This window comes from Anomaloglossus baeobatrachus, chromosome 5 (genome assembly GCF_048569485.1).
Source record: "Anomaloglossus baeobatrachus isolate aAnoBae1 chromosome 5, aAnoBae1.hap1, whole genome shotgun sequence".
Lineage (NCBI taxonomy): Eukaryota > Metazoa > Chordata > Amphibia > Anura > Aromobatidae > Anomaloglossus > Anomaloglossus baeobatrachus.
The window spans coordinates 582,834,998-582,857,445 of NC_134357.1; the positions used below are offsets into that span (position 1 = coordinate 582,834,998).

Below are 22,448 nucleotides of genomic sequence, written 5' to 3' on the forward strand. Positions count from 1 at the left end.
GATCTTACATTTTATGAGGGACCACAGGTTCTCTATAGGGTTCAGATCAGGTGAACAAGGGGGCCATGTCATTATTTTTTCATCTTTTAGACCTTTACTGGCCAGCCACGCTGTGGAGTAGTTGGATGCATGTGATGGAACATTGTCCTGCATGAAAATCATGTTTTTCTTGAACGATACTGACTTCTTACTGTACCACTGCTTGAAGAAGTTGTCTTCCAGAAACTGGCAGTAGGTCTGGGAGTTGAGCTTCACTCCATCCTCAACCCGAAAAGGTCCCACAAGTTCATCTTTGATGATACCAGCCTATACCAGTACCCCACCTCCACCTTGCTGGCGTCTGAGTCGGAGTGGAGCTCTCTGCCCTTTACTGATCCAGACTCTGGCCCATCCATCTGGCTCAACAACAGTCACTCTCATTTTATCAATCCATAAAACCTTTGAAAAACCAGTCTTAAGTAGAGCTGATCGAACGCCCAAAAATCCGGAATCGGCGGATCACTGCCAGATTTTAAAAAGAGTCCGATCTGCTCCGGAATCCGGTGCCCATATAAGTCAATGGGGACCGGAATCCGGAGATTAAAAACGTTTGTGGAGAGGATAGGGGGTAGGAGCGAGCGCTGTGTACTCATTGAGGCGCTGTCAAGGCAGCACATTCCTTCCAGGTCACACTTTTACCTTCCGGAGCCGACAATTCAATATTCATTGTTTTGCCCGCCCACCGGCGTGTGTAATTGGTTGCAGCTAGACGCGCCCCCACCCTGAGTGGCAGCGTGTCAGCTGACTGCAACCAATCACAGGCGCCAGGTTGGCGGGGAAAGCAGTGCAAGTGTCTTCCGGTCAGCACAGATATAGCTCGTGGCTGCAGCCCCAACTGTTGGGCTGTATCTGTGATGTGTATCCATTCACACTTGCAAGGCTTTGCTGGGTGATGCCATGGCAGACTCGCGCGAGTCCCTCGCATGCCGGTGAAACCGCATACGGCTTTTTTTTTATTATTTAAATAAATAATTAAAAAAAAAAAACGTGCAGTTCCTCCTAATTTTCCTCCCCAGCCAAGATAACGCTGGCTGGGGGCTGGTATTCCAGCCCACAGCCGCCCGGTATTGCCGCATCTATTAGATGTGACAATACTGGTGCGATACCGGCTCTTCCCGGTGGCCTAATGCGGTGCCAATTGGGGTAATGAGAGGTTAATAGCAGTGCACAGCTGCTACTAAACCCTAGGTTTGTGATGGCACAGGCGTCTATCTGATACCTGCATCACAAACCTGTAAAGAACAGTAAATAAACAAGACACAGAGAAAAATCCTTTATTTGAAATAAAGTACAAAACACGCCCTCCTTCACCACTTTATTAACCCCAACACCCTGCAACTCCGGCGTAATCCACAGGAGGTCCCACGACGACAAATATAGCTCTGTTACATCTCAGAGCGAGCAGCCATAGAGAAGACTGCCACCTCTGAGTGTAGCCTATTTCTGAGCCGCGATAAACGATGACTGCAGCAGAGAATGTCATTGGCTGGGGGGGCGTGTCAGCCAGTAGCCATTAACAGATGAGAGGGTGGGCGGGGAAAACACGAAAAGCTGTGTGATTGCTTGCACAGTACAGGAAGTGAAAGTGCGACCCGGAAGCAGTGTGCCGCCATGATACCGAGTCTCGGTAAGTATGAAACTGATGCTTATTTGTTGTTTTGTTTATTTATACTTTATTTGCCAAATCCGGATCGTGCACCCGGAATCCCATGCCCGGGTCAGGCACCTAGATATCATTGAAACCGAGCGAATCCTGACTTTTACAGTCCGGATCCGCTCAGCCCTAGTCTTAAGATATTTCTTGACCGAGTCTTGACGTTTTATCTTATGTTTCTTGTTCAAAGGTTTTCGTTTTTCAGCCTTCCGTACCTTGACCATGTTTCTGAGTATGGCACACCTTGTGCTTTTTGATACTCCAGTAACATTGCAGCTCTGAAATATGGCCAAACTGGTGTCAAATGGCATCTTGGCCGCTTCACGCTTGATTTTCCTCAATTAATGGGCAGTTATTTTGCGCCTTTTTTGCCCAACACGCTTCTTGTGACCCTATTGGCTATTTGCCATGAAACACTTGATTGTTCGGTGATCGCACTTCAAAAGTTTGGCAATTTCAAGACTGCTGCATCCATCTGCAAGACATCTCACAATTTTGGACTTTTCAGAGCCTGTCAAATCTCTCTTCTGACCCATTTTGCCAAAGGAAAGGAAGCTGCCTAATAATTAAGCACACCTTATATAGGGTGTTGATGTCATTACACCACACCCCTCCTCATTACAGAGATGCACATCACCTGATTTACTTAATTTGTAGTTGGCTCTCAGCTTATACAGCTTGGAGTAGGACAACATGTATAAAAAGTATCATGTGATCAAAATACTTATTTGCCTAATATTTCTGCACACAGTGTAGGCTGGTGTGTGGGTGTTCATGCCAATTTTAACCAGCGTTGCCAAAATGGGCAGAGCTTGGCCAGAAGAAGGGTGTGATGCCACCGCTTTTCTAATTCGTAACAAACTGCAGCGTTCCCTATGCCAGAAATCTCACTCCAGTCCCTGATATCATGTTTTAGTGTCTATGGTCGGTCTTGATGAATTGGAGCCCTAATGTTTATCTGCACAGACCACAAGACCCTGCTACCTGCTTTGGTTACAAAGCTTAAGCATAGACCATCAATGTTATAGTCCCGGACAACCCCGTTATATATCCGGCATCTGTCCCTAAATATTTTATTTTTGTCTTAAAAAAAAAATCTCTTTAAAATAGTCTATGTTGTGAATCAATGTTACAATGAGATTTTTGCAGGTTTTACCAACTGTCATGGCGGTGTCAGGATCTGTGGAAATTATAGTTTCTGGTACTCTGCATGTTAACTTCTCTGATGTCTGTGAGCAGTGCAGGGAGATGCAGGTGTCGAACCACAGGCTTGGGCAGGCTAACAAGAGTTATTCTCTGCTGGGCTGCTTCTTAATGTCTTGTAGCACATGCTGTAGAGGAGAAAGTATCATTCGCTCCCATTCTGTATATGCTGGCTGGACTATTTCATTACAGCCTGCTATAGTTTACCTATACTGGTCTGATGAGGAGTTGTGATCCAGACTTACCGGTGGTTGTGCTTTATTACTGTGAGCTGTTGTGGTGTTAACCCTTGTTGTATTTTTGTTGCTGCCTTCCTGCTCTCACTTTTCTCCCTACCCTCTCAATGTTTAATTCTGTGAGTTTGCAATGTGTCCTGTCTGTCTTAATCTGTGTTTCCCATCTGTCTTAATCTCTGTTTCCATCATACTCCTGCCCCTTACTTCCCAGGAGGGATAACAGATTAGTTCTGGTCAGGAGAATAGTAAGGCACGGGACTCCGGCATCTCCATCTTCAGGGGTAATCCTGAGGTTAGGAATCAATTAGGGTCCCCTGACGTGAGGGACAGTATAGGAGCCCCCCTGTCTCTCATTATCCTGCAGTCACATTGTGACAATCAATCAGATTATGTAGCAAATTCCAGAGAACTGGTGCTAGGAATGGGAGATCCAAAATAACAAAGATGTAACTCTGAAGGCCCTGTTACACGCAACGACATCGCTAACGAGATGTCACTGGGGTCACGGAATTCGTGATGCACATCCGGCCTCGTTAGCGACGTCGTTGCGTGTGACACCTACGAGCGACCGCTAACGATCAGAAATACTCACCTAATCGTTGATCGTTGACACATCGTTCATTTTCAAAATAGTGTTGCTGGTGCTGGACACAGGTTGTTCGTCATTCCTGAGGCAGCACACATCGCTACGTGTGACACCCCGGGAACAACGACAACACCGTTCCTGCGTCCTCCAGCAACGATGTGGGCGTGTCGTTAATGCGGCTGGTCTCCGCCCCTCCGCTTCTATTGGCGGGCTGCTGTGTAACGTCGCTGTGACGGCGCACGAACCTCCCCCTTAAAAAGAGATTGTTCGCCGCCCACAGTGACGTCGCGAGGAAGGTAAGTCAGTTTTACGCGTCCTAGCGATATTGTTCGCCACGGGCAGCGATTTGCCTGTGACTCACAAACGACGTGGGCGGGTGCTTTTGCTAGCGACATCGCTAGCGATGTCACTGCATGTAAAGCAGCCTTTAGATGTCAAAATTGAATAACAGATTCAGAATACATTTTTTCCTAATTTAATTTCTGATCTTATGGCTAAAAAAACATAAATGTACTTTCAAAATAATGTAATTAAAAACTAATAATATTGTGTTTATTTTTAGCAGATGACTGTATTGGGAGTTCAGATGAACAGCTAATATATTTAGAATTTAAAACAGATGATGAAAGTATCACACATGATACATATGAAGAGCATGCTGTTGTCCCAGATATACCTCCAGTCCTTCCTTGGAAAGCTTTATCATCTGATCTTTTCAAACAAGTCCAAAATTCCGATTTATCAAAGACTTGTAAGCAAACTAAAAGTTACAGAATGGATGTGGAACATGAAACAGCTCCTACAAGGGAGAGACCATTTTCATGTTCAAAATGTGGGAAATGTTTTACCAGGAAATCACATCTTAATAGCCATCAAATAACTCACACAGGGGAGAAGCCATTTTCATGTTCAGAGTGTGGGAAATGTTTTTTTCGGAAAACAGAACTTGTTGAGCATCAAAGAATTCACACAGGGGAGAAGCCATTTTCATGTGCAGAGTGTGGGAAATGTTTTACTCAGAAATCACATCTTGTTACACATCAGAAAAATCACACAGGGGAGAAGCCATTTTCATGTTCAGAGTGTGGGAAATGTTTTAATTGGAAATCAGAATTTGTTGTGCATCAAAGATGTCACACAGGGGAGAAGCCATTTTCATGTGCAGAGTGTGGGAAAAGTTTTATTCGGAAATCAGAACTTGTTGTGCATCAAAGATTTCACACAGGGGAGAAGCCATTTTCATGTTCAGAATGTGAGAAATGTTTTATTCGGAAATCAGAACTTGTTGGGCATCAGAAAATTCACACAGGGGAGAAGCCATTTTCATGTTCACAGTGTGGGAAATGTTTTATTCAGAAATCAGGCCTTCTTAGACATCAGAAAATTCACACAGGGGAGAAGCCATTTTCATGTTCCCAGTGTGGGAAATGTTTTATTCGGAAATCAGAACTCGTTGAGCATCAGAGATCTCACACAGGGGAGAAGCCATTTTCATGTTCAGAGTGTGGGAAATGTTTTTTTCGGAAATCAGATCTTGTTGAGCATCAAAGAATTCACACAGGGGAGAAGCCATTTTTATGTTCAGAATGTGGGAAATGTTTTATTCAGAAATCACATCTTGTTTCGCATCAGAAAAATCACACAGGGGAGAAGCCAATTTCATGTTCAGAATGTGGGAAGTGTTTTAACTGGAAATCAGAACTTGTTGTGCATCAAAGATCTCACACAGGGGAGAAGCCATTTTCATGTTCAGAGTGTGGGAAATGTTTTATTCATAAATCAGCTTTTGTTAGGCATCAAAGATCTCATACAGGGGAGAAGCCATTTTCATGTCTGGAATGTGGCAAATGTTTTACTAGGAAATCAACTCTTGTTGATCATAGAAAACTTCATACAGGGGATAAACCATTTTTATGTTCTGAATGTGGAAAATGTTATTCTCTAAAATCGGATCTCGTTAAACATCTGAAGAAGTCGCACAGGGAAGGAACCTTTTATATGTTGTGAATATATAAAAAATTTTAACTGGTAAATCAAGTCTTCTCGACCATGAGAAAACCCACACAGTAAATGAGCCATTCTTGCTTTCAGAATTTGCCAATTTTTTTTATCATTAATCCCTTAGCGACCCATGACGTACTGGGTACGTCATGGATTGTGTCACTATGATCGTCGCGGGCTGCCGTGGGCAGTCCGGGGCAATCTGCGCACATATCAGCTGATTTCAACAGCTGACATGTGTGCCTGCTAGTTGCGAGTGGAATTGCATTGCAAAATCTGGCAGCGAGATGTATATGCACTCCGCCATTAGGATAACTTACCCCGCCCCCAGCAGAAGTCTCATCACATAATCACGTGACTTCCGGTGGTTGCCATGGTAGCACAGGGTCATGTGATGATGCCTGTAGCTAACATGAGTCATTTGCTCTCAATGCTGGCATAAGTGCCGACATTGAGGCTAAAGCAGCATATCTGTAGATCTCAGCTCTGTAGCTGTGATCTGAAGATTTGGAAGAGCGATCAGACAGTTGATCGTTATAGTCCCTCAAGTGACCTAGTAAAATTAAAAAAAAAAAGTTTTAAAAAATAAAAAAACCTAAAAATTCAACTCACCCCCGTTTAGCCCCATTAACAATTAAAGGGTTAAAAAAAATAAAAAATATACACATATTTGGTATCGCCGCGTTCAGACATGCCCTAACAAAATATAAAATCAATTAATGTAATTGGTAAATGGCATAGCGGCAAAAAAATTCCAAACAACAAAATTACGTTTTTTGGTCGCCACAAATTTTGCGCAAAATGCAATAACAGGCGATAAAAATGTAGCATCTGCGCAAAAATGGTACAGTTAAAAACGTCAGCTCGAGACGCAAAAAATAAGCCATCACTGAGCCATAGATCCCGAAAAATGAGAATGCGACGGGTTTCGCAAAATGGCGCAAAACGTGCGCCACTTTTTTTTGGACAAACTTGTAAAAAAAAATGTAACCTCTTAGATACGAGTAAACCTATTCATGTTTGGTGTCTCCAAACTCCCACCGACCTCAGGCATCACACCGACACATCAGTTTTACCATATAGTGAACATGGTGAATAAAATATCCCAAAAAGTATTGTGCGATCACACTTTTTTTGCAGTTTTTATACACTTGGAATATTTTTCCTGTTTTCCAGTACACTTTATGGTAAAACTTATGGTTTCATTTAAAACAAACAACTCGTCCAGCAAAAAACAAGCCCTCGTATGGGAAGATTGACGGAAAAATATGAAAGTTACGGTTCTCGGAAGAAAGAGAGGAAAAAAAAAACAGAAAAACGCAAAACCTCCGATGGCTGAAGGGGTTAATCAGGTCCTGTTGTCAGATGAGTCACACGGGAGAAGCCATCATGATGTACTGTAATTCAAAGGGTTTTATCCAAAAATTGGCTACAATTGCTCAAGTAAAAATTAGTAAGGGAAAGAACCATTTTTTATCTTTTTAAACGTATCGTATTTTTCGAACCATAAGACACACCTAGGTTTTGAAGGAGGGATATAGGGAAAAAGATTGAAGCAAAAAATACGGTCATGACGCACTGTTATGGGAGGGGTGGATCTGCTGCTGACACTGTTACTGGGGTAACATCCCCCAATTTCTAGCGAAATGTGTTTGATGACTTTCCCTATGGTTGCCTTTTTTATTTACTAAAGCAGTGGAGAGCTGCAGATTAGTAAATTTTCTAAATATAATCCAGTACCAAATTTTTGGAAATGTTCATAATGTCCCCAAAAGGAATTTCCAGGTTGTGAGATCCCACAGCCCTCAGTGATCACTCTCACCATGAAAGAGTGAGCTCTATGACCCCAGCTCTGCGGCATCCTTCTTAAGCAGTTCAGTAAAACCTTAGAAAGTATGTGACTGCGCTGGATTAGTTGAGAGAGCAATGTCTCGTGCTTAGAGCAGCCGCAGAGATTTGTGGGATTCCACTCTGCACACTCAGATCCCACAAAATGGAAATTCTGGCCCAACTTTGCTGGTAACTTTGGTATTTCGAGAGCCTTTAGAAACATTTGTGAAAGGTTTTGATATTGGATTATATTTAGATAATTCACTAGTCTTAGGTTGCCCACTGCTTTATTTACTAAAAAGCGCAGCCCCAGATTGGAGATAGGAACTCTGAAGTATATCACATTATATTTAATTGTCTTTTAAAACTTGCTGTTTTGTTAATAAATGCTTGTAAAATATATATTCTTCATGTCTATCTTTCTCTATTGTTTAGATGTGATGATTTTGCCTCAGAACCTCTGGCGTTGAGGCAGAGCTGAAGGCATTTCGCACAAAAAGTATGAGGGGGTGTCTCAAAGGTGGCAGGAGGACAATCCGGTGGCAGCGAGTGATAGAAAATCCCAGAGATTAGCAGCACATGTTGTTATCTGACAGTTCTCTGTTTCTGCAGCAGCGAACTCTATGACCCTGGGAAGCTGTCAGTTTTTCCGCTCAGTTGCCAGCCTCTGACTTCCTTTATAAACCTCACCCTGGGGTGCGTTGGGTGCGGTTTATAGTTGTTTCTGGATGTGGTCTGTAGCGGTTGTTTCTTCTTGTTGTTCCAGAGACTTTTGTGGTAGCTGCTCCTAAGATAAGGGTTTGACTTTTGCTATCTACCTGGGCTCAGGTGGTAGCATTTGTGTTTCCCCTGTATTGTTTCCTTTTGTCTCCCTTAGCGTTAGAGGTGTTGACGAAGAGCTCATACCTACCATCCTTACTTAGGGCCCAGATCAGGGTTTGCCTAGAGTAAGGTATTTCTGCTCGGCAACAGGTTTGGAACCTGTATAAGGTTGGTGAGGTCAGTGAGGGTGAGCTGCAGGTTATTGTCAGGGGTCACAACATCCCCCTTTCCCTAATGCATTCTTTTCCCCTACCCTTTGTATTGTACTATACGGCAAGTATAGCTTCTATCCTCGGCCCGGACAGGGGACAATTGAATTAGACTATGCTTCCTAGATATGTGGAAGTTGTTAAGATACTCTGGTCCCAATTCATCAAAGCTTTTATGCCAAAAAAAAGTGGCAGAGGGGCGTGGCCTGGCAATGGAGGAGTGAAGACGCTGAAAATCTTGCTCTCGTGCCTGGATTGACCCTGAGCCCTGTTATCCACACCAAACCGGCAATACAAACAAACAAATGCCGGCTAAAAAGAAGGGGACCGGCGGGGGGATGTTGCTGGACTCCCCTGTGCCTCCCTCTGAAGGCATCGCACGGTTCCTGAGGAGCGCTGCCTTAGCCTGACACAGACAGACCCCATCATGGCGCCCGCTGAAGAATCCGGGGAGCATTCCCAGCCTCAGATCCGCCAGGTAGAAAACACTCAGGGGACCGCGCGGAGGGATGGGAGCCCCCACAGACAAACCGGAGCGCACCGAGAGGAGGCAGGAATGGACCGGGGACTGCGGTATCAGGGCACCCCCTCCTTACCTGACATGGCGGCGGTCACACGTGAAGTGGTTGTTCCTCACTGCTGCAGGGAGACAGACGGCGTCGCAGCCACAGCAGATAATGAATCAGGACCGCAGGCAGAGGGTAAGCAGCATCAGACCTCCCCTCAGCTGCAGCAGAGATTACCGAGTACAACAGCGTCTGCAGCCCTCTCAGAAAATAGGCGGGAAATTCAAAACCTCAGCCCTACTGAACTTACACTCTCATATGCAGCCGTGTGTGCGCTCCCTAACAACATGAACACTGCTGGGCAACATGAGGCTGCAGACAATGGGTCTCCTACCCTGGCTCCTGATCACTCTTCACTGTCCCCGATTAAACAGGTCTTCACACAGCCAGAGAGGAGTTCCCCCTCTGTCCATAAGTCAGTGTCAATGCCACAAAGTAGTGCTCTGACAGTGGGGACTCCCTCCTCCCCGGAAAAAGGCACGACCCCTGCTATATTTAGATCTTCACCATCCAGCTCAGGGGACGGGAATATACAGGAAGGGACACAGGAGGACTGTGTGTGGGATGACCTTAAAGCTAGAATACGGACTATCCCCACCAAAGAAGAAATGGAAACCTACATCTCCAGACTAGAAGCCTCTTACAAAGCAGAATCGGCTTCAATCAGGGGAGAGGTGCAACAACTGGCAGAACAAGTGACTGCGTCCGAGTCCTGCAATACCTCTATCTCACTGCAACTGACGGCACAAGCAACGGCATTATCTACACAAGCCCAGCAAATAGAACATTTAACGGATTTGCTTGATGATCTGGAAAACAGAGGGAGGCGGAACAATATCAGGGTAAGAGGCGTCCCAGAATCCATTGCCCCCCAAGAATTGGATGAGGCACTACGGCATCTTTTCAACTCTATACTGGGCCTCCCACGGGACTCCCGCTTGGAATTGGATAGGGCGTACAGGTCTCTGGGCCCTAAACCGGTCGAAGGAGCGGGTTCACGGGACATCATATGTAAAGTCCACAAATACAAGATAAAAGAAGAAATCCTGAGGAAGGCGCGACAGAAGGACTCCATCCTATTCAAGAACACGCCGATTCAATTGCTACAGGACCTATCTCGACATACGCTACAAAAGCACAGGGTCCTTAGACCCCTATTGGATGCTCTGAGACAGAGAAACATCCTCTACTCCTGAGGTTTTCCCTTTAAATTGCAAGTCCGGCACGGCGGTTTATCACATGTGCTCCAGTCTCCAAAAGATATACCAGATTTCTGTGCGGCCCTTGGGATTCCCGTGGTACATATCAAAGCTATCGAGTGGCCACACGTCCACGGGGTCCCGGGGGTGGCGGCGGAAACTCCTCGGTCGCAGCGGATCTGCAGAAGGGACCAGGGCCCGAGGCGGCGTAGTGGTGCGCAGTCCGGAGCACCATCACCAAGCGGGAAATGAGAGTCTCTGGACTGCTTCCAACGGGGATTATGGATGCGTAAGGCGAAATTGATCGTTATGCCATTAGGGGCATTTGGATCTGTGCAGGCGTAGTTGCGCACCAATATTTCTAAAGTTGGTATTGTTAATTTGATTCTACATCTTTACAGAATTTACTGTGTTTTTGGATTAATGGGTTGGGTACAATTAAGTGTACATATACAACTGAGTTGGGCCTGGGTCTGTCCCGGCGGGGAGCATGCCTCCGTTGAAAGTTCACGTTCCCTTGGGGCTCTACACACTGCCGGCAGGTGTAGAATATACTGGTCCCCAATTGTTTAAGGTTAACCTTTACTCACTCTGAGTAAATTTCATAGGTTATTTGCATAACTATTCTCTTGTCTGGTATTGGGATTTTTTGAGTCTCCTATATCACCCTTTTTTTTTTCTCATCCATTCCTGTAGTAATTCTCTCTCTTTCTCTCTAGCTCTCTCTCTTATTCTCTCTCTCTTTATCTCTCTCTATCCCTTTCTCTCTTTCTTTCTCTCTCTCTCTTGCTCTCTCTCACTCTTCCCCCTCTCTCTCTCGCTCTCCCTCTCTCTATTTCTCTCTTTCTATAAGTCTCTCCCTCGTTCTCTCTCTCTCTTTCTTTTCCCCTTTCTCCTCCCATTCATATTTTTTTTTCCTTTCCTCTTCTTCTTTCTCTCTCTACCTCTTTCCGCTCTATATACCTGCAGCTTTGCCTTCACTTCACCCACTTGCCTTAAACCCCCCTTTTCCCCCTGACTTCGCGTGTAACCCTAACTTTTCTAGTGTTTTTGTCCTGATAGAGGCGCTGTACTGAACCAAGATGCCACACCTTAAGCTGGGCTCACTGAATGTTCGAGGCCTTAACACCCCTCAGAAGAGGTCTCACATATTATATGAGATGCATAAACAAAGAACTCAGATCATAATATTACAAGAAACCCATTTTAAAACTGGACATGTACCCGACATTCGGAATAGATACTACACACAATGGTTCCACAGTACGAATATTGAGTCGAGGTCCAAGGGAGTTTCAATAGGGCTACACAAAAACCTGATACATTCAGTGATAGATTCCAAAATAGACGAGGCAGGTAGATACGTGATATTAAAAATCAAGATATGCTCTGTAATGTATACGATCGCAGGATGGTACGGCCCTAATTGTAATCAGACTAACGCTTGTTGCTCTTTCCTAAAGGTCCTGTCAGAATTTGCGGAGGGGGAGGTGTTGGTGGGCGGCGACTTCAATTTCACATTAAATCCTGCAGTAGACGTGTCAACTGGAAGGAGTGTCATACCTCAGAGACGCCTGGCAACCCTGAAGCGTGAGTTGCACAACACTCATCTGGTGGATGTCTGGAGAATAATGCATCCCCAGGATAGGGATTACACATTTTTCTCCACCCCACATCAGACATATAGTCGAATTGACTTTTTTCTGGTCAGCCAGCGGGTCCTCTCGTGGCACCCGACCCCCACCATTGGGAGTATGCTCTGGTCTGATCATGCCCCGGTCTTCTTGGATATCTCTCCCCCAGATATCCCGAACCGTTCGTGGACATGGAGGTTGAACGACTCCCTATTGAGAGATGAGGGGTGCATAGCAGAGGTAAAAGAGTCAATGGAGTTTTTTGAGTCCGCACATGCAGCCGACCCCACGCCCTTACCCTTCCAATGGGAGGCTTTTAAATGTGTTATCCGAGGGATTCTAATTAAACACGGGCACGAATTAAAAAGGAAAAAACTGTGGAAATTTCCTTGCTTCTCAGGGAAATTTCCACGCTAGAAGCCTCTCATAAATCCAGCTCCTTCCCAGAAACGCTGGCCAAGCTTTCTACAACCAGGGAGGCTCTACGTAGATTACTAGACAGCAGACTACTTAAATTTCAGACCCAATTTAGAAAGGTGTTGTATAGACACTCTGACAAATGTGGTCGGCCGCTCTCACGCCTTCTTCACCCTCGGGATCAGACCATGTATATTCCTAAACTGAAGGATCGGAAGAATATTGATACATATGACCCCACTAGGATACTGGGTATCTTTGAGGAGTACTATGCAGACTTATATGGTATACAGGGGAAATACTCGGATATGGCCCCACAGGACCTCCAAAAATGCATAGATGGTTATGTTGCAGAAACCCCCCTTCCAGTGTTAGACACGGGGACCATCACACGGTTAGATGACAGGTTTGAGGAAGATGAAATAGCAGCAGCAATAGGGGACTCCCCAAGTGAGAAAAGCTCAGGCCCAGACGGATTCTCACCAGCTTTTTACAAATTATTCAAGAACCAAATTACCCCTTTTATGACGAGAGTTTATAATTCGGTATCGGATGCATCCCCTTTTGTCCCTCAATCGCTGGAAGCCCATATTGCGGTACTGCCAAAGCTCGGGAAGGATCAGTCGGTGGTTTCTAACTACCGCCCGATCTCATTAATAAACATAGATGTAAAAATCTTTGCTAAGCTCCTAGCGAATAGACTGGCCCCCTTATTACCTTCTTTAATACACACAGACCAGGTTGGGTTTGTACAGGGAAGGGAGGCCCGAGACAATGTAAACAAGACGATACAATTAATTGCAAAAGCAACGTATCAATCGTTACCCCTGGGGCTCTTATCAATAGATGCAGAAAAGGCATTTGACCGTGTGCATTGAAAGTTTATGAGATCTGCACTGAGCCAAATCGGGTTGGGCCCGAATTTTCTTGGCAAGGTCCTGGCTTTATATTCCGGACCATCAGCTCGGGTTAGAGTGTGGCGCCCCTGAGGCTTCCGTCGCCACAGGTCATTGCACCCCATCCAGCGGTGTGATGCCCATTCTGGGTGAGGAAGGGAGTGAACACCGGTCCCCTGGTAAATCCACACTACACCCATTGCTAGGAACACACTGGGACCAGGGATAGTGGCAGTTACCCTCCCATGCTGCATGCTGGGAGGGGCCGTAAGACCCATCCCTGCTCCTATAGGGTAGATCAGAGCAACTGGGGAGGTGGGAGGAGCCACATGAGAGCAGACACAGAAAGGAAAGTCTAGAGTGAGCAGATAGAGAGAGGGTGGGAGAGGAGAAGGAGGCCTGCAGGAGGCAGGCAAGGAGGAGAAGTGAAAGGAAAGAGAGCTCCAAGTCAGTCAGGAGCTGAAACGAAGAAAGAGACGCTTCCTGGTGAAGATCCTGGGACTCAGAGGGTCCAGGTGCCACCAAGCAGGGAACAGAAGGGGTCCCAGGGCCACGGGTAGCTGTAGAGCTGCGGTGGCCTGTTCCACAGGAACATCGGTGGAGGGATCAAGCTGCAACAGGGGACGGTCCCTAGAAACCGGAGGAGTGCAAAATCATCTCCAAACAGTAAAAACCGAGGCCCAGGGAAAGTTGTAAACTCCCCGGGCCACAGCCCACAGCAGCACCTCTAGAAAAGGGGTAATCAGCCGACAGGTGACCCCCCCAGCCTGGAGGCTGTTGTGGAGGCCAAGCCAGGTTTACCCTACAAAAAGGCAAGGCTTAGGAAGACGGCGGAAGACAGAGACACTTAAGAGAAGGGCACCGGGTTTTGCTCCAAGAATCACCCAGAAACGGCGGAGGTCCCTGACAGTGGTCCCAGCAGTCCAAGGGTTCCTGCCGGCTTTGACAAGAATTGTGAGTAAAGAACTTGAACTGCACCCTTGGAGTGGTCTCTGTTATTTTAGCTGCTTAGACTTCCACTACACCATAGACTCTCACGAGCACCAACAGTGCCCCGGGGCATTGCTCCACCTGTGGGGAGCAGTATCATCATTGCTGCCACTTCATCACCCCGGAGGCCTTACACAGCAGCGGCGGCTTAATAGCCGCATACCACAGGTGGCGTCACGAACACAAACTTTAATTCATCAGCCATATTTAAACTGACACCCACCAGGGCCACGGAGTCGGGCCCCGCCACCACTGACGACCCCGGACTAGTCCGGCCCGGCACCGGGTGTCCCATAGCCCTGGGGTGGGCGAGTCAAGAGCAAATGGCGCCCTGTCTGACCGGATAGCGATCAAAAATGGCACCAGACAGGGGTAATTAGGAGGAATCCCAATATACACGGTCTGAGCCTTGGGCACAAGGAATACAAAATGGCTATGTACGCGGATGACCTTCTGCTGTACACCTCCCAACCTCTGGTCTCATTCCCCTCATTAATAAAAGAATTCGAGCGGTTCGTTAATCTGAGTAATTTCAAAATAAATTATTCCAAAACGGAGGCGTTAAATATATCCCTAAAACTGGCGGAGGTCACAATACTGAAAAATAAATTCCAATTCCGATGGCAAAATACTTCAATTAAATATCTTGGCGTGTCGGTCCTTTCAAATTTAAGCCTGCTGTACCCCCTGAATTACCAGAATCTCTTAAATAAAACTCTCAAAGACCTGGAGACCTATAATAGAAAACCCCTTTCGTGGTTTGGCCGGATAAATTCTTTTAAAATAGATATCCTCCCTAGGTTCCTTATATTTTTCAGACGGTCCCTTTAAATCCTCCCCCGGCCTTTTTTAAGACTTTGAGGTCTGCATTGATTCGCTTTGTTTGGAAGGGAGGTAAGCCCCGGATTAGCTACAAGACACTAGTCCGATCTAAGCAGAGGGGAGGAGCTGGGTTGCCGGACATACAGGCCTATCATAGAGCTTCCCTGGTTGCCCGCTTGATAGACTGGCGATTCCATAAAGAGACCAAGCAGTGGGTGGAATTGGAACAGACCGTTTCTCGGGTCCCCCTGGGAGAACTCCCATGGATTCAGAAGGAGGACATGGAAGTTGTAAAGAAGCAGATAGACCTGAGTGGGATTCTGCTCAGGGCGACCTTGGAGGCCTGGGAGCACATAAAATGCAAGGGCAGCTTTTCGGAAAGCCCCACTCCACTGGCCCCCCTGTTTGATAATCCAGGCTTCCCTCCGGGTTGTAACATGAATAGGTTCCTGGGGTGGGAGAGGGGAACAGATGTAAGAATGGGTCAGATCCTGCGGGGCAAATACCTGCAGTCTTTCGTGGAAATACAGGCCACATTCCCTGACATTCATCTGAACTGGTTTGAATATTTGCAACTGCACTCTTTTGTGCGATCTTGGCTCAAGGGGGGACCTCCTCCGGATACGACAACGTCTACAGCATTCGAAAAATTATTTTTGCAACCGTCGCCGCCCGCACACTCGATCTCACTCATATATCGCTTGATTAATGAGGCTCACTGCTCGGAGGACCCAGGGTATATCCGAGTATGGGAGACGGAACTTGGGCTCAGTTTGTCGGGGGAAGAGAAGCGGAAGGCTTTCCTGTTCTCTCACAAAATTTCAGTAGCTTGCAGTGCCCAGGAAAAGAGCTATAAGCTGTTGGCAAGATGGTATCAGTGTCCTGCCACATTACACAGAGTTTTCCCATCAGTCCTGGAATGCTGCTAGCAATGCGGAAGGGACAAGGGCACGCTAACACATATATGGTGGGCATGCCAGAAACGGTCTAGCTTCTGGTCTCAGGTGTTTCAAGTATATAACCAAATGTCGGGCGACAACATCACCCCGTCAATTAAAATTGCACTTCTGTCAATACTTCCCGGCTCGGTGAGGCAGCAAATGAAGAGCCTTTTACGATTTTGCCTGATAGCAGCCCGAGCAGTCATTCCGAGGCATTGGAGAACCACGGAGGCCCCCACTATTGGGGAGTGGCAGACGGAGATGTCACACATTTGTCACATGGAGGAACTATCAGCAATGGTGATGGGTAGTAATGAAAAATTTATTAAAGTCTGTCAACCCTGGGTGATGTTCAAGGAGTCCTCGAACTTCCAAGCCTTGTTTCGGTAACAGCACATACCCAAATACCCTCCTTCCCTTCCCCTCAACCCCTTGGTCTCATTCCTCTAGGTATCTTATTTTCCTCTACTCACTTTCCCCCTTTTCTCATCTGTCTTATTACTATGGGAATGCGTTGTTTTTTTTCGATGTTGTTTGTAATCTAATTAGCCACATTCTGAGATGACACAAGCTAGGTGGAAAATCTTAAACAAACCCGGAGGACTCCAACAAATATTATAAGGTTTTGTGACAAGATACTGAGTTTGAGAGACTGTGTCTGTTTTTGGGTCACCGGGTAATTGATATAAGGAATATGTGGCTGATGTATTACTCAGTATTTTATTCATGCTCATAGTTACTTTTATATGTGATTGTGATTTTATGAAAATTTCAATAAAAATAGACTTATCAAAAAAAAAAGTGGCAGAAAAGCTTTGAAAAGTCACAAAAATTTGGATCAATTCAGAGTTTTGCCAAATTTTGGTGGCTTATGGCATTTTCACTCCAAAATTTTCAGAGCTTGGGTGGGATGGGGGCGTGACAGCACAGCTCCTTTAATTCATGACGAGCTGTGGTGTTCCCTATGTCAGAAATCGCACTCCTGTCCCTGATGGGAGTAATATTTCTAGTATGGCACAAGGAGGCACATGCCACTCATTAAACACTCCAGATTCATGAAGAAGCATGCACCATTTTATGAATCAGGAGTTTCCCCACATAAATTGAGCCCTTTATATTATAAAAACAATCCGTTTACTAAGGATAATTGTTGTAATAAAAAAAGGAAGGATTTTAAATGTCTAATATTCAAGTGAGTGTTTTTATGTAGTGCTACCCACAAATAGAGATGAGTGGCCACGTTGAAGTTCGGTGTCAGAGTTTTCAACTTTAGATAAAGTTCAGTTTGGCACCTGGACTTGACCAGAACCCCAGTGGAAGTCACTGATTGGGCAGTTTGGGTCTCTGACCACGTGCATCCGTCCATAAAGAGAGCATTTCCGGGGGAGGGAAGGTGGATTTTTTTCTTGTACACAATACATCTTATAACAATGTTTTTACTCTCTGTGAAAGCCATTCACACACTGGGCCGAGCACTGAGCGTACCCGAGCACACCGATGATATGTCGAGTGGTTAGGATACGAAAATCACCCGAACTCGATCACAGATTTTTTATTTTTTTTTATAAAGTCTGTGTTAGGTACAGACTTTACTGTTTGGGTTCGCTCATCTTTGCCACAAACCTTTATTACAGTTTAGACTATGGGTGTAGAAGAGACCAGAACTAAAAGGGGCCTATCTCTTGGTGAAGAGCAAGTAAGATTTGTGATACTTATGCAGGGGGTTTTGTGAATCTTATGGGATTCTGTCACTAAGTGTTTACCACTTAATTAAAAATCAGGATAATATAAAGACAGTGTCACACTAGGTACAGGAAAATACCAAGCGAAAGGGAAGGGAAACCCTGTGTCTAGGGTAGGGGTAGACTGTAACCCCTGACCAAGCCTACCACTGGGCCATGGGTTCCCTCACCACCCTAGATAGGTTTCGCACCTATGCGCCGAGCCAGATTTCTGACCCTAGGCTGACCCTGACCTGGGCCCTAGGTAGGGAGCGGGTGGGATGAGCTCTTTGTCAAGCCCACTAGACACTAAAGGACACACAGGGATAACAAACAAAGGAAAACAACAAACAACTTATCACTAGATGACTAAGTAAGAAGTTCAGTAAAAAGCAGCAACGATCCTACTGATGCATGCAAGCCGCCTGCTTCCCATTCAGGGGATACACAGCATTTTGAGAACTGGTAGATCTTAAGCAGATAAAACAGATTTTTATCAAAACTTCAGCAAGCAGCCAATAAGTGACACATCACTGGAATTAGGGTCTTTGCTTATACAGGTTGACTGGACAAGTTACAGGTAGCTTTGTTCCTCTTAATCTATAAATCACATCCTGAAGTTATACGCTATTAATTTTAGAAATTTAATCTGAAAAGTAAGCAGTGTTTATAAAAATATACCAAAGATATTACAAAGGGGAACAAAACAATACAGTATATACAATTACATAAAATAAAAGGGAATAACAAAAGAAAATGACTGAACCTGGATCACAGAAATGGCTTCAGATTTCTGGAGGGAAGGACTTCAATGGAACGTGGAACAATCCTACATGGCAATGTCCCTTTCATTAAATGAGGATCATAATTGGTATTCATTTTTTATTAACACAAGTTACACCCACAAACTTCCGCTCTGGTGACTCATAACAGAGCTGGACTTCAGAGAACTATAGGATGTGTCTAAGTCTTAGAAAATTATGAGATTCCCAACTTTTACAATATATTCACCCCTGGGGGTCCCAGGTGGGAGATATTACCATCATTTTTCCTATCCTGATTTTATCTGTTCATAGATAGGAGACATTGCATAGATATTTTCACATCTCTGGCCAATATCCATTTGTCGAGACCCCGGCCATGACCTAATGATGCGGAACAATGCTTTGCATTCTCCACTTTATCACAAATTCGAATAAATGATTTCCTATTTGCTATATTGATACAGTTCATAAAACCTCAATTCATATTTTCTATAAGGGGAAACAAAAAATTTGAATTTCTCTGCTATTTTTCAGTTCAACTGCTGCTTTTATATCTGCTGGTCATAAATCTGTTCTTCTCTTCATCCTTGTACATTCAAGTTGAAATTGGCCTCACATAGTAACATAGTTTCTAAGGCTGACGGAAGACCTTATGTCCATCTAGTTCAGCTTATTTTTAGTGCAGCTGTTCTCCAGTGTTGAACCAGGGGATGGCAAAAACTCACAGAGTAGAAGCCAATTTTCCCCATAGGTAAAAAAAATGTCTTCCCGACTCCTAAAGCTGGGTCAAGTATCTACCTATAATATTATGTTAATCATAACCTTCTATACTGTTACTAACAAGAAAAGCATCCATTCCTCTCTTAAATTCATGCAGTGAGTTGCCCATCACTACTTCCTCAGGAATTCCAGAGCCTCACTGCTCTTACTGTGAAGAAGCCTCTTCTATGCTGGTGCAGAATTTTTTTTTCCTCCAAACGAAGAGAATGCCGCCTTATTCTTGTCACAGTTCTTGATACAAATAGATCATGGAAGCAGGGGCGGACTGGGAAAAAAAATTGAGCCTTGGCATTTGGGGGTGCACAGACCCACTTTTTGCATGGTGAATGTGTAATATCTTTGTGCACTTGTAGGTTGTGTAACACGACCATATAACATGTAGTCACAGCTGTGTCCAGTATTACAGCTCAGGCCTATTTATTGCTTTTAGTTGCAGGACCTGGTGAAGCCGCTATTTTCCCTACAGAGCTGAAATATAATGAAGAGGATGCTTCCGTCCATAATGCTGTGACCTCGTCATATTGCTGATGGGCAGGGATGCAAAATCAGATATTTTTTTCACCAATTTCTGAGACCCATAACTTTGTTTTTTTTTTGTAGAGGGGGAATGGAAGGAAGCTGCAGTTTTCATTGGTGATACTTTTCGGTGCATTCCACTTAGGGAATGTGCAATGACATTTTTTAAGGCCGATCCCACCATGCAAACCACTATGAAAAATCCTCAAATGAATGACCATATGCCTCTACTTGCTGTGCACAGGTTCAGGATTGTGAGCATCTTTTAACCACTTCAGGTTTCTAAAACCACCAGGCAGTTAAAAAAAGTGATCGCCCCATTCTTCTGGTGTTTTCCTCTTGGGAGACAATCTGTACTTTACTATGCAGGGTAATAGGAAGCCTCGAAAGATGTCCGGATGGCTGCTGTTGTGTTTGACCATCACCTTTTCTTAAAAGCGCAGTAAAAACTATGTGACAAAAACAATGGGAAAACACTTAAAAAAAATACAAAGATGGTCAAAAACAGAAAATAAATGCATAGGAAACTACTGTAAAACTACACAGGAAAATAACCTTAAATAAATATGCATGGTTTTCTGCATATTCTGCTTCATAAACTTGGCGATTTTGCTTGAGTTTACAATATCCTGCGTGCACATACCCTTAAAGTGGTTTTCTGGTTTTGGAAACCCATTGTTACGAATCGGCGCTGCTGTAGCTGCAAGCAGCCTGCTGCGGCTCCTGCTACGCCCAGGCTCCGGCTGCCATTTTTGTCCGTGTATCGGGTTGTCCAGCTGGCTGCTTATTTCTCCACGTCTAAGTGTGGAGAGGTGGCTAGGGCGCATGCTTGTGCCGATTTTCCCCAGCCAGAGCCTGTCCAGTGTTTCGCCTAGCAAGCATGCTCAGCCTGATAGTCTCATTTCTGAGGCTAAAGCGGGCTTTACACGCTACAGCAATCTCATTGGGGTCACGGATTTTGTAACGCACTTCCGGCCGCTGTAGCGATCTCGTTGTGTGTGACTCCTAGGAGCAATTTTGGATCGTTGCAAAAACATCCAAAATCGCTCCTCGTTGACATAGGGGTCCGCTCCCAATTATCGCTTTTGTTGCTTGGGCGAAGTTGTTCCTCGTCCCTGCGGCAGCACACATCGCTACGTGTGACGCCGTAGGAACGAGGAACCTCTCCTTATCTGCCACACACCAGCAATGAGGAAGGAAGAAGGTGGGCGGGATGTTCGTCCCGCTCATCTCCGCCCCTCCGCTTTGATTGGCCGGCCGCTTAGTGACGTCGCTGTGATGCCGAACGTTCCTCCCCCTTGAGACGCCGCCGACCAGGTAAGTGCGTGTGACGCTGCCGTAGCGATAATGTTCGCTGCGGCAGCGATCACCAAATATCGGCATAACGATAGGGGCGGGTGCTATCATGCTCGCCATCGCTAGCATTGGCTAGCGATGTCGCAGCGTGTAAAGCCACCCTAAGTGTCACGGTTTCCCCTCCCCGTCCACATGGCTTGGGGGTGGAGCCTTCTCCGGAGCTGGGATGCTTTAAATACTGTCATCTCCGGTGAACCAGCGCCGACTATAATCTTAGCGCTGCTTTCCTGTGAGTGCTGGTCCCTGTAAGTGTGATCTGATCCGTTCCCTCTCTGTGCCCTAAGCCTCTGGCTGTGTTCTGTCTCTTAGTCGTTCTGTTATTCCTTTGTCCCACCTCCTTCCTTCCCACAATAGCCTCAGTTGTTCCCCGATCTCCTACCTCCCCACTTGGTTGTTTCCTCTGGTACTGACCTCTGCCTGATCTCGACTCCTCCTCTGCTAGTTCCTCCAGTTTTCCTGCTACCTGTACTGTGTATGACCCGGACCCGTTTTACCATCCCTCGCATGCCCCACAGCTTCAGCGGCCGCCGCGTCAGCAATTATGTCACGTGCAAGCACGATAGCGGTAATCCCCCACTTCGTGCCTGGAGAGGTTGCGGGAACCCGCGCATGCGCGGTAGCGCTAAATGAGCACTTAGGCTCAGAACGGTAGAAGACTCTAGCCACCTGATGCCCGTCAGCCCGACACCTTGAGCGCTGGGGAGTCGACTGATCTTAAAGTGGGAATTAATGATGGGACTGGACCGGTTCGGGACTCAGAAGGACCTCGAACCGTAACACACATTTTATTTTTTTTCTCTATAATTTTTAATGCTTCTTCGCTGCCTTCTTGTTTTAGCTTCTTAAATGCCTTGTTCTTTTTATTTATTGCCCCTTTTACATCCTTATTTAGCCACATTGATTTTCTCCTGTTCCTAGCCCTTTTATTTCCGTACGGTATGGCTAGCTCGCAGTGGGTGTTTAAAACTGATTTAAAAATTTCCCATTTATTTTCTGTCCTCCTATTTTTGAGGACATTGTCCCATCAATTCGGCGAAGGTCTTCTCTGAGCTGATCAAACTTTGCTTTTCTGAAATTCAGCGTTTTTGTAACCCCCCTCCAAGGCACCTTACTGAAGGACAAGTGGCATTGTATTATATTGTGGTCACTATTCAATAGGTGCCCATCGACTCCTACTTCTGTTATACTATCTGGCCTGTTGCTTAAAATTAAGTCCAGAGGGCTGTCCCTCTAGTTGGGGACTCTCTTCTCTTGCCTCTATGATGC

At 45.5% G+C, this 22,448-nt stretch overlaps 2 protein-coding genes across 2 annotated transcripts in view; both read left to right on the forward strand.

Moving 5' to 3' along the window:
• The window catches only part of LOC142313133 (uncharacterized), a 72,649-nt gene extending 64,734 nt beyond the window's left edge, over positions 1-7,915 (forward strand). The window contains exon 7 of the mRNA XM_075352119.1: positions 4,660-7,915. Within this exon, the coding sequence (XP_075208234.1) occupies positions 4,660-5,725 (1,066 nt within the window). The 3' untranslated portion in view covers positions 5,726-7,915. The remainder of the gene's footprint in view (positions 1-4,659) is intronic.
• Positions 7,916-9,754: 1,839 nt separating this feature from the next.
• LOC142313134 (uncharacterized) overlaps positions 9,755-22,448 on the forward strand; it is a 40,042-nt gene continuing 27,348 nt past the window's right edge. The window contains exons 1-3 of the mRNA XM_075352120.1: positions 9,755-9,988; positions 11,809-12,107; positions 12,380-12,846. Coding sequence (XP_075208235.1) covers positions 9,755-9,988; positions 11,809-12,107; positions 12,380-12,846 — 1,000 coding nt within the window. The remainder of the gene's footprint in view (positions 9,989-11,808; positions 12,108-12,379; positions 12,847-22,448) is intronic.